General features: G+C 32.4%; 1 protein-coding gene across 1 annotated transcript; it reads left to right on the forward strand.

Annotated features, from left to right (window-relative positions):
* The first annotated feature begins 5937 nt into the window (after window positions 1–5937).
* LOC142550257 (uncharacterized) lies at window positions 5938–6435 on the forward strand. Its single transcript, XM_075659494.1, has one exon. It carries the CDS (start codon window positions 5938–5940, stop codon window positions 6433–6435), a length of 498 nt encoding a protein of 165 aa, XP_075515609.1.
* Window positions 6436–13974: the final 7539 nt, after the last annotated feature.

Below are 13974 nucleotides of genomic sequence, written 5' to 3' on the forward strand. Positions count from 1 at the left end.
ATTCAGACTATGATGTCTAGGATCAAACCGTAGTTCCAAGACTATTTTAGAGGTACGTAAGTACTGACTGAGATGATCAGCTGAGTATACATTCCTATTGATTGCATACTTATCATATGACGCATGTTTATACTATCATGATATAAATGTTGCATTGCATATGACGTTGAGCATGTTATCTTTGAGATATCCTAGTCTTCTTTCTTGGAAGATCGGGTACGAAGAGACACCCACTGAGTCTATGAAGCAGAGTGCTATGGTGAACTAGGATATTATAGCTCCAAGATTTTAACGAGTGTGGAAGCCACCAATAGGTTCTTCAAAGCAAAGTACTACATACTGAGGTGTCTCTAGATTGAGCATGAGATTTCAAGATTGATCTCTGATCGACAATACACATATTCATGCATTTCTATATATGTTTGTATACTCATATTTACATATTAGACGATTAGTTCTTTCACGCTCTTGCTTTTATCTTGGGCATCTCATTCCCTTAAAATATGTCTCAGGTTGGACGGGCAAAACAGACAGGAAAGTGGTTATGCGTGACTCCGACCCAGATGATGTTTTCCAGTTATTTGGATTTAATTAAGTTATTCGATGTGTAACATACTTAAGTTCTTCTCATGTTGAGTTGATATTATTTTTGATCATGTTAATGATGTGCAATCAAAACCACATTTGTCAACTTATAAATTATAACCATTTGGAAAGTATTAGCAAGGGTAGTTAAGAACGTTTTTGACAACACATATCTCTACTTCATAGTAGATACTAATTAACATATATGCACACGCAAGCCTATAATTTTAATATATAATATGCATTTCACATATAAATAAATACTAATATTATATGCACACTAGTGTGTAATATGACAAAAACTTGTGTGAGACGATCTCACGGGTCGTATTTTGTGAAACAGATATCTTATTTGGGTCATCCACGAAAAAATATTACTTTTTATGCTAAGAGTATTATTTTTTATTATGAATATCGGTAGAGTTGACACGTCTCACAGATAAAGATTCGTGAGACCGTCTCACAAGAGACCTACACGCGTAATATATTATATCAATTTAAACATTAAATATCAGAGAAAATTTCCACGTTGTGTGTACTATTTCTACCGCGTTTAATACTCAAAAACAAAGTCTGAAACACCATCGTTTTCCACGTACCTTGCATCGCCACCACAGACAAAGTTGAATATTCGCCAACTCCCGTTTGCATATAAAATTCTTGCAAGACAGATAATTTAGAAACAAATATATATATTTCTTTCCTTTCGATACGAGAAAAATGAGTCGTATAAACTGCAATAGAATCATCAAGAAATGCTACGGCGTAAAGGGTTTTCAAGTAAGCACGAGAAGATTCTCTGTAAGAAGGCTGCGCAGAAAGGTCTTGCATCTGTTGGGGATACTCAGAAGATTGAAGTATATGTACGAGGATCTTTTGCGATCTTTGAGGAGGAATTTGTGTAAGAAAAGCAGTGGAAAGGGCAAGAATTTGGGTTACGAACGCTGCGGGATAAGATCACTTGCGCATTCGAAATCGTTTTGTGCAGAAGCCATTGCAGATTGCTTGGATTTCATCAAGAAGAATTCGATTACTGCAGATGAAAGAGAACCCATGTTGAGCTCAAACAGTTGAAATCTTTGTGTATAAACAAAAAAATACGTAAATATTATTATGTTTCTGTCACTTTTCTTCCATTGATTATGATAAAATGTTATATTTTTTTATTTGTTTGTAAATTAATCTCTCTGAAAACCATGATTTTCGTGGCTTTTAATTTTCTTTGAAATTCAAATCTACTGAAAATTATTAATATATTGCTAAAGTATTCATCATGTGTTATTAGAGCAAATTGCATTTACGATTAATGTGGAAAAATGTCAAATTAATAGTACTTTAAAACATAGGATTTGCAAGGCTATTTTGCAAGGGATAATTAAACTTATTCTTAAAAAAAAAACTTTTCGACTTTCCGTGGCTGATCCGAAATTCATTTTTTTTATGACATAGGAACCGTAATCCCTAGCCTTCGATGCATACTAGATAAATCTTTCGTTTACACGATAGTACTGTAAACCACGCGATTTGGACAAAATTTTGGGTGTGCTATGTTAATTTCATTTAAAATGTTTCCTAATATAAAGTCAAACACGAAAAAAATCTGATTAGCTTTATGAAAGAAGGAAAAGATCGTGCTAGCCGCAGCTACGGGACGGTTTCTTTTGACTCAAAATTAAATTAAGTTTTAGGAAAAGATGGCCACCTAAAAACTTAAATTGTGTGTACATTCTGTATTGAGCCAAAAATTTGTGTGAGACGATTTCACGGGTCGTATTTTGTGAGACAGCTCTTTTATTTGGGTCATCCATGAAAAAATATTACTTTGTATGCTAAGATTATTACTTTTTATTATAAATATCGGTAGGGTTGACCCGTCTCACAAATAAAGATTCGTGAGATTGTCTCATAAGAGACCTACTCATATATTAAATGGTTAATATATAATACATTTTAAATTTTTTTGTCACATTGCATAATTACTAGAAATATACGAAATGATTTTAAATTGTTATTTACATTTATTTTTTGTCATATGCACCTCGTATTTAACTTTTGTATCAATGATTGAGAAAGGTACATTAATTAATTTTTCTTATTTTTAATAAATTCATTGATTGTCTCAATTCCTAAAAATAATCACATTAATTACTCAAATATTATATTATATTTGTCAAAAAAAATTAAGAAAGATTTTTCACTATTCTTTATTGGACAAAATAAATATGAAAGTTATAATTAATTAAATTAATTTTTACTTTTATTGTCATCCTAATTTATTTTATGTTTCCAATTTTCCATGAACAACTGTTACATCTCTACTTTTTATTGTAACTTTAAAAAAGAAAAAATTGCAAATGACTTCGGTCGAGTTAATGACTAAAATCAATTTTATTAGAAAAAGGTGTTTTCTATGTGCAGATAAAGTCAGCGGGCCTTAATGAACAAAGTAAACAAAACTAGCTGGTCAAACTGCAAGATATCCAGATAGCAACTTAAAGACAAACATGTAAGCGATACAAATTAAATGAGACGAATTTTTTTACGAAAGTTCGAAGATAAGTTTTCTACGTCTAAACATCTTTCTTATTCAGGAAAGATTCTAGTAAAAGATTTTGATCGATAAAAACATTTGTACAGATCCATTTCAGGTGGTCAAACTCTAACTTCTGATATTCTTAGTATTCTAAACACAATTATCACAATATGTTCAGAAATAAGTTTCTAACAATCACAAAATATCCACTCTTATATTAGTTTAGTTACAAAAAATGACAGAGTGAAAAAATAGCACTAAATGATTCTTAATAATCAGATAGAATAAACTTCAACGAGTGATTTTGAGCAGCTTGACGTATGGCTAGAAAGAATGCTCAAAATCTTCTCATGTTTTAAGAAAAATGATTGCAAAAGAAATGACGCGCTTAGTAAAATATAAGGTCTTCAATGTCAAATGGATTGGTCTTTAAATACCGATATTTCCAGCATTAGCATTTGTGAAAGCCACCTTCTTTTTTACGATCAGCCAACAATTATGCAGAGAATATCATATGTCATTGTATTATTTCCAGATATAATATATGACAATAAAGGTTCTTGGAATGACTCTTAAATTATGTTCGAGGAGATATAAAAAGCTGCAGAGAGCATTGTATTTTACGAGAACGTTCTCAATTGAATTCTGAGTGATTTGGATGATGTACAACTCAACATTGTCTAAAACTGCTATAAGCAGTAGTGTATATAAGGCCACAATAGTATAGTGGCACCCAAGGCCGAAGAGGGCAGAGAGTGATTGTCAGTGTCAAGAGGTTGTACTGAGAACATTTGAAGGAAAACATGAATGAACTGATAACACACATGAATGAGAGATTCCAAGACTGTGCATGAATTAAACAATACAGTTGATGATAGCTTAAAAGATTTGATATATATACTCATACCAACACAATGCATCTTCTTTTTGTGAGCTCGTTACTTGACAAATCCAACGTTTAATGTCTTTGACGACTTAGGGTAATTATTGGTTGAGTGACCCCTTAGAAGTTCTCATGGTGCATGTGAGTGAAGATATGAACACATTAGAATGACTCGTGTTGGTAGAGTGAGGATAATCGCCGAATCTGGAGCATTGCATAATGGTATCAGAACCGACCTCTCCTAGTATGGTGTGGTTCGGAGAAGAATCAAGTAGAAGCTGATGGGCATGTGACACCTGAGATCGAGGGCGTGGGGAATGACCATCGATGCCAAGAGGTTGCATGGACAAGGAGCAGCTCCTAGCAGCCTTCTAGCCAAAGGAGAAGATGAATGAACCGATCTCACATCGGAATGAGAGAGATTCCAAGACTATGCAATCAAAACTATTTTGTACACTTGATCTTTCCATGAGTGTTCTATCAAAAAAAATCCACTAAAATGTGTCACGCTCCGAGATCGGGGTTAGTCGACATCGGCGTTGTTTATTAATCACACAATTAAAGACAACCAGCCTCGTAGCACAGTATAAACCGAAAACCAGTTTATTCCATAATTCTCAAACAAATACCAATGTCCTTACATCTGAAAAGAATAAAATGCGGAAACGTCTTACAACTGAAATTACGAAAATTCGAAATTTAAATACTACAATTCTCGAAATTTTAAGCAATTCACCAGCCCCAGAATTGTTCAGATTCCTCCTCTTCGACCTGTTCTTCCGATTTATCTGGGAGGGTAGAGTAAGGGGTGAGTATTTTGGGAAATACTCAGCAAGCGGGGGCCGTTCGAGTACAAAATAACAATATGCATAATATTTCGAAAACACATAACTTGTACAACATTCGCATCACATGCAAAACATAACTCATGCCAAAAAATCGTAACCAGAAGGTGATAGAAGAAGGACTGTACTCGACCGAATCTTTTAAAAATCGAAAATACATGCACCGAGAATTCAAAATTTAAAACAAGCCCACTTACCTTAGATCTCGTAGAAAAATACGTGAGAAAGAGAGGTCCCTTGCACTGAAATTTTCGAACCCTAGCTTCGGGTTTGGACTGCAGCAGCGCTTCGCTTCTTCGCACACTGAGAGAGCAAGCCCTCGAAAATCCTAAGAAAACTAGGAAAGAAACTCGAAAATTTGGAGTAGAGAGAGTGATAGAGATAGATGAGAGGAGAAAAGATAAGAAGAGAGGTGATTTGAAGCGACAGAAAGAGAAATAAATAGCTTGTGTATGAGTTAGAAGTTTTAAAAATCCATCCAAATCTTTGGGTTGAACCAAATACAATTTTTGACAATTTATAGTTGTACCTTAAGCTTTAATGTTTGCGTGTTAATGAATTCCATGAAGTTATTAAAAGTCTATTGAAAATTTGAATACCTATAGACTTTTATAGAGCTTTTAAAAGTCAATGTTGAATATCACTTGACTTTTTAAAACTCTATAAAAGTCTATTTTGAATACCACTAGACTTGTATAGAGTATGTAAAAGTGTTAATTGAATACATCTAGACTTTTAAAATCTACAAAAGTCATTGAAAGTCATAAATCTCCTACATTAAATACACCATCATGTCATGGTATCAGAGACAAAACTTTGAGATCATTTCATATCGTGTCTAGTTCCTTTTCTAGCTCTGAGATCTTGGTGTTTTCTTGGACTCGATCTCTAAATTCTTGTTTCTGGTTGGATCATGTCTTTGGAACAATCAGAACATTTTCTTGTTCGATTTAATGGCAAAAACTATTTTGTCTGGGCTTTTCAATTTCAGATCTTCGTTAAGGGAAATGAATTATGGGGTCATATTGATGGCACAGATCCTGCACCTAATAGCGAGAAGGAGAAAGGATATGTAAAATGAGATGTGAAGGATGCTCAAATTATGTCTTGGATCCTTGGGAGTGTGGACCCCTCCATACTTCTCAATCTCAAGTAAGACTTCTGAAGTAATGTGGGATCACTTGAAGAAAGTTTATAACCAAAGCGACGCAGCACGAATGTTTCATTTGGAATTCCAGGTGGGAGAACTCAGTCAAGGGAACATGTCAATCCAGGAGTTTTATTCTAACTTTGAGAATCTTTGGGCTGAGTGCACTGATATTGTGTATGCAAATGTACCTCCTGAAGGACTTATTGTTGTACACAAAGTACATGAGATTAGCAAGCGTGGCCAGTTTTTAATGAAGTTAAAAGGAGAGTTTGAAGCAATCAGATCCAACCTGATGACCAGAGATCCAGTTCCTTTATTGGATATTTGTGTAGGAGAGCTTCTCAGGAAGAAGAATGGCTCATTACACTGGCTGTCATGGAGCAGAAAGCTCAAAATTCTACTCCAATACCAGTTCATACGCTGCTCAAGGGAAGTCTAAAGGAGGCAGGAATATGATTAATGTTCAGTGCTATAGTTGCAAAGGATTTGAGCACATTGCCACTAATTGTACTGAGAAATTCTGCAATTATTGTAAAAAATCAGGGCATATCATCAAAGATTGTCCACTCTATTTGATCAATGGATATTCGATTACCATCTCCCAATTTGAATAATGATTCTCCCTACTCTCGCTTGTTTGGGCATGCACCAAATTATTCCAATTCGTATTTTTGGATGTGTTTGCTTTGGTCACCTTACTGGACATGAGAGAAATAAGCTTGCTACTTTTAAGTGTGCTTTCTTAGGATATGCTGGAACTCAAAAAAGGTTCCTTTGCTATGATCCTTATGCCCGTTGAGCTCGTGTTTATAGGAGTGTATTTTTTTAAAAAAATCAGTCCTTTTTTAGAACAACACGGGCTTTAGAGTCTCCTATATCTGTTTTGCCTCAATTTCTTGAGTCGCTAACGACAGTACAAAGATTTGAAGCTGGTTATGTTTATCGTCAACGCACTGCTTCCATATCTGATCATCTTACATGTCCCACTGAGGTTCCTCCCAATCATCCTGCGGCATCTGATCTTGTCCAAACCATTTCCAATGATCCACTGCTTCTCTGAAACCTTGACCTTACTTCCTCGCAACCAGGATTTAAAACATAAATAAACAATAATAATAATTTTTTTTTTTAAAAAAAGGTCTGACATTTATGTTGATAGACTGAGATTGTTACCATATAACTCTGGGAATTAAACAAACTACTGGTCCTTCCATTTTCTTTTTCGCACGACTGTGTGTACTTTGGGAAAGATATATAGATGCATTTACTCTTGATAATTTAATTATATGTATTGTATAATGCTGGGTGGAATAACATTCATTAGTTCCATGCGCATGAATTTTTCTTAACAAATGTGTTTCAAGAAACTAGGATCTCATGTAAATTGAAGAACCAGATATTATTTTAGCATAAAGATAAAACTTTTTACTCTTTTTGGGGATTGGGCACCAAAATTTTTCTGATGACGGGAGCGACGGCCAAGGCTCTACCTCGGTTCACCACGGGGCTGCATACTCCATATCTTCCATAAGGACGAAGTAACAGATAGCTGAACATGTTTAGAATACTCGCGACCGGGCATAGAGCCTTAGACATAAATATCATTTCTCTAACTTCGTAAAAATTAAGTATGTGTCTTCTTTGCAAGCATGATAACCAAGTTATGAATAAACTCTAGTAAACCTGAGGTTTTCTGAAAAACCATCCCCTTTTCTAAGCTTTGGCAATATGCTTCATCCAATTTCCAGGTATGTCCAGATTCTAACTGTAGTAGGGATCCGCAACTTTCCCTCTGAAAAAGAATATTCCCTCCATTTCAGAACTTTTTTAAATTTGTCTACTATCTGTCAGAATGTTGATTTTAGCCCACGTTGGTGGGCAATTACTTATCTGAGGTATGGAAATCTATTGAGAGGACTTAATAGGAGATAAATGTTGAAATATGACCAGAGGAATCATGTTCTCTGTGTACAATAACTTCCAATATCAGGGAAGTGATCACCCACTTATTCACCCGAAAGGAGTTCAAAGAAGATTTTCTTTCCACATTTGACTAAGATTCATCATTTCCCGATTGATCTAAAAACGATAATTCCTTTCTGCTACATTTTATACAGGTTGCATGGCAGCTTTAGATGCAGAGAAATTGGTTCTCAAGAGGGTAAGAGTGACTGATCTAAGTCAATTTCGTGTAGCTCTAAATCTGTTTCTCTGATTGAGATAAAGGAAGGAAACTTGGGATTGATATTTTTTGTATTATCACTGCTCATTCAAAATGTTGATTGATACCAAACTGTTCCATGAAATTATACGATGGACTATATTATCTACTCTTTGATGATAATAGTTGGCTGTTGGCTTATGTGGTCATATTCTAGTCTCGATGGGTACGATTTGTCTTCACAAATTCAGTGATTTCGGTGCAAATGGCCCGATGGGTGCAAGGAAGAGCCTCTTGCCTAGACCCCACCGCAGTTATCAGGAACCGTAGAACTAAACCGAAATCGTTTATCGAAGCTTTCGAATACATAGGAACCTTAGATTAAGAAACTAAATAATTTAGTCTATATAAATTAATTATTATTTTTTTAGATAAAAAGTAAATTTTAATAATATTTTGTAAATAGTTTAACCGTATATTATTTTTTTATTTTTTTTAAATCTTTACATTAAAAAAATGATTTAAGTTCAAATCAGTTAAACCATAACCGTTAGGTTAGAAACAGTCAAATATAACCGTCACATGGTTAGACGCATTCCAATGTATTATATTTTTTTTTTTTATTCTCTTCCAAATGGGACAAGCCCAATGTCCACTTATAATTGCTAGCGCGCAAATGTACATAACATATATTTACATATATGAGTAGATTTTCGTGAGACGAGTTAATCTGACTTATTTTTACCATGAAAAACAATATTTTTGACATAAAAATAATATTTTTTAATGAATTGGTTCGGATCGGAGAATCATATCACAAAATTGACTCGTGAATGTTGAAACCGTTCTACACAAGTTTTTGTGTACATGTATACATATGCTACGTGGAGATTTATATCATAAATGTACGTGTGTATTATTTATACACACACATGAGTAAATCTAGCATGTGGTGCGTGCATATTATAATAAAAAATTCCTTGTATACAAAAACTAAAAATTAATTAATAAAAACTTATAAAATATTTTTTATAATAATTTTTAAATGAGAAATGATATAATCCTTTGAATTTCAATAAGATTTTGATAAGATTCAAAATAAATTTGTATGCTGATAAGTTTACTAAATCTATATAAAAAAATTACTCTAAAAAATCTATATAAATTAAATGTTAAATCTCTTATTTTTATTTCTTTTTCTATTAACAAATAAATATTAATAATATTTTGACAAAAACGTGTGTGAAACGGTCTAACGGATCGTATTTTGTGATATGGATCCCTTATTTGGGTCAACCATGAAAAAATATTACTTTTTATTGTGAATATCGGTAAGGTTGACCCGTCTCACATATAAAGATTCGTGAGACCGTCTCACAAGATACCTACTCTAAATAAATTATAACCAAAATTTGACTTTAAGCTGATAAGATTCAAATTTATTTGATATAAAATTTATGTCAAGGTTTTATTAAATAGTTTGCGGAATTATTATAAGTTGTGTTTATGAGATACCACATATTTTTTTAAAAAAATTAATTTAAAATAATATCTATATTTTTTATACATAAATTATTTAACATAATTTTTTAATATAAATGCGCACATCCCATGCCAAGGACACTAAGCATATTATTAAGTATGCTATTAATAAAATAATTAAATTAATTATTTTTTAAATCAACAAACAAAGACACACTTTTTCTAATTATAATGGATTAAGGTTTTGTTTGAATGTGAATACTAACTCGTGCAACTTTTTTACGTAAAGAAGTTTATATCACTACTATCATCAACCAATAAATAAATTAGTATAATATAAACTTTTGTTAATAAAATTTGCAACATAGCTATAACTACAGTATTCATATTTTTTATTTCAAATTTTTTTGAAATTACTAAAATAGTTAAATGAATTAAATAAATGCATAAATAATCGTATTCATACATCAATTGATGGTAAGTTTGTGTGTAAGAACTCGTAATCGCTATCTATACATATATATTGGCAAAAACTTGTGTGAGACGGTCTCGCGGTTAGTATTCTGTGAGACATATATCTTATTTGGGTCATACATGAAAAAATATTATTTTTTATGCTAAGAGTATTACCTTTTATTGTGAATATCGGTAGATTTACCCGTCTCACAGATATAGATTCGTGAGACCATCTCACAAAAGACATACTCATTTATATTTGATAAATGACAATATATATATATATATATATATATATATATATATATATATATATCACGTGGGGAGCAAGGATTACAGCTTGATCCAACTGCCAAAAAGCTTGGTCGATAAGAGAAATTTCGGGTTGGACACGTGTGCTTTGTCCCGGCCCGTCACACACCTGGATTCATTTATTCGTACTGCCTTCAGCACATCCACACAACTGGCAACTTTTAAATATATATTCGTTGATTGACTTATTTTGAAAATTTTGAGAAATAAATCATATATGGTAGGTTTTTTGTGGTAGATTCGATTCATATCAATGGATTTATATCCGTAAGATTATCAGTTTGATCCATATTTATAGATCGATCTGTGAGATATGTTAATTTAGTCTATACTTGTAATGAAAAAAATGTATTATTGACATAAAAGGTAAATTTTTAGTTCAAATCGACATATATTACATGATATTTCTTGATAACATAAATAAAAAATGATAATTTTGTAGTAAAAATGATATTTTTGACGTATAAAGTAATATTTTTCATTGCTCGAATATTTTTCTTGCACAATATTTTTTCATTACATAAATAACAAAAAGGATTGATATTTTTGCTGTGAAAAATAATATTTTGGATATAAAAAGTAATGAATTTCATGTGTTGGGTCGAGTTGAATTGAAAGTCTATCTCACAAAGTTGATCCTGTAAAGTGGTCTTACAAGAGTTTTTGTGATGTTATATTTTCGAGTTATTACCATTATCCCAATGTCAATAGTCATCATTGATTTAAATGTGTGGGGTTTATACTCGACTTAACGTGAAAAGAAGTTATTAATGATCATGATTGTAGGGTATTTATCGATCGGTTCAGTTTGAATATACAATTAATTTTGATATTTTTTATTTTTGATTTTAAAAATATATAATTGATTTTAAAAATATATAATACAATAACTAAACTGTTTTCTTACAATTTGGTTAGGCTTTCAACCAAAAAAGTTAGGTTATTTCGATTCAATTTTGATAATTATTTAAATTATTAATTAAAAAATATTTTAAAATATAATATAATATCGATGTAGTTACTTTTTTGGTAAAACCTTTAAGTATAAAATCTAAATAAATTAAATAAATAGTAATCTACTAAATATAGTAAAAATATTTTTAAATCACTGAGTTTAATAAATACATTAAGTTTTTTACCCAAATAAAATCATTGAATAACTTCAAAATGATGGAGGAATTTAAGATTTATGGAGTTTAATAAATACCCAAATAGATGTAATGAATTTGAAATACTATTAAATTGTATTTGGATTAAATGATTCGAAGAAAATGATTTCAAAGACATAATAACAAACCTATTTGTTTTTTTTTTTTTGGTAAATCAGTGTAACAATGAATCTTATATCATCAACGAGTTATTTTTTTAAGATTTTAAATCAATATCAGTAGAATTCATTTCAAATACTTTTATTAAATCCAAATCTTTCGATCCAAATACAACTTTAAATCTCAAATCTTTTCTTCGGTTACTATCAAACTAATCCCCAATCCATTTGCACTACTAATCTCCATATTAACATTGAATTGAATAAAACCACGAGTTTAGTGTCATATTGCTTTCAAATTTGAGATAATGTCTTGAGTTCGATAATATCAGGATCGAGTTCGGAACTTCTCTCCCTCGTTTCTTACCAAAAAAAGAACAAACTGAGTATAGAATGTTGTTATATTACGCATTCATTTTATGCAATCCATGTTTTAAAATTAGTTAGTTAGAATAACAGTGTTAATTTACCAAAAACAAAACGGTGTTATTGATACTTGTTGCTTGTGCTACCAAATTCGATCAAATTAAAATATGAAAGATGGTGAAAAGAATATAAAAAAAATATAGTTTTATTGAAAAGTAATAAATTTTTAGATGATATACCAAAATATTATATAATATTTATCATAACATTTCTAGAATTGATTTAACTAATTATTTTCTATAAATTTATGGATACTCACACTCCACTTAGGTATATTTTGGTACATAGGATAAGGGGGGATTGATAAATAATCCTCATTATCTCATGTTTGGTACCTTTTTAAAAAGACCATGATAATATCATGGGTGTAATGCCCGAGATTTAATTGCTGTAATCAGACGTTGATTAATTGACAGAATTGAGGTTATAGGAACTCAAATGAAGAAGCAGGGCATCGTTACATTATAAGCCAAGAGGTTGGACCGAACATCTCGCGCCTGAGCGGTAGAAAAGAACTGCCCGAGCGCCAATGCACCATGAGTTTAGACAGAATGTTTGGCGCCCGAGCTGTAGAATATTACCGCCCGAGCGCCAGGAGATGTTCAGCTGAGTATCTCGACAGAAACTTCCGCGCCCGAGCGCCGCTTGCAAAACCTGAAAAGGAGACACGTTGATTTACATGCAACAAGTGGATATATATATATATATATATATATATATATATATATATATATAAATGAAGTGATTCTTCATTTAGCAACCGAGCAAGCTTCAAGAGAAAAAGGTTGTAAGTTTTCTTCGACATAAAGATTGGGATTTACGAGAAATCCGTCGGTCTGATTTTTAATCTGACTTCAGTACTGTGTTCCTATCAACGCAGGCTACAACTGGACGTAAGTTTTGCTACGTTTTGATATGTGTTGAAATTATGATATTGTCAGAATCGAATATGAATCATATACGGTGTTTCTGATATAGTAGACATCGTATAATTGGAATCGGATCGAAGAACAGATTGTGTATGTAATTTTTATGATTTTGGAGTTGAATTAATTGAGATTCGATATCAGGGTTGTATTGTTATTGATTATCAGTTGTACCGATATTGATTATGAATTCTGGTATTATATCTGTGATGTTGAGATTGACGGAGTTATCGAGACTGTATCGTTACACCGTCGAAACATCAATGGGTTGATATTGATCAGATTCAGTAGTGACTTCGATTATATCGTGATATCGTCGATATGGATTAGATTGTATCTTGATTCGATATTGATTATATTATGTGTGATTTGAGTATTGATCAGAATAGATTTGGAATTGAGTTGCATATTGAGATTGTGCCTATGCGATATTGTATTTCAGATTGATATGGACAGATTTGACTTCGAGACTTCGACTTCGTCAGACCGCGAAGACAAAGGTATAAATTAATGTTGAGTTGGGATTGCACAACTCGAGTGAGGTTTGGCTCGAGTTTCCCTAAATCACATACTTTACCTTATTGTATTGATTTGGTTGACGTACTTGTTCTCTTGATTTATAGACAGCAGGTATTAGACGAGTAATCTTGTGACAGAAGTGCCTGATAGTGGTGGGATCGTCACGGGCACATTGCACGATGTCACAAGATAGTGTATTGGCGATAGGACCACAGTCCATGACGGTTAAGTCAGGACACTAGATGTTTGGTTATATCGACTTGGATAGAACTGGAGTCTTTTCTATTACTGTTGGTCGATATAGGAATATCAACATCTTTATATCTGGGTGTTATGGTTATATCGACGTGGATAGAACTGGAGTCTTTTCTATTACTGTTGGTCGATATAGGAATACCACATCTGGAAACCGGGATCCCTAGGCTAGGA

This window comes from Primulina tabacum, chromosome 6, assembly GCF_025594145.1.
Source record: "Primulina tabacum isolate GXHZ01 chromosome 6, ASM2559414v2, whole genome shotgun sequence".
NCBI classification, from domain to species: Eukaryota; Viridiplantae; Streptophyta; class Magnoliopsida; order Lamiales; family Gesneriaceae; genus Primulina; species Primulina tabacum.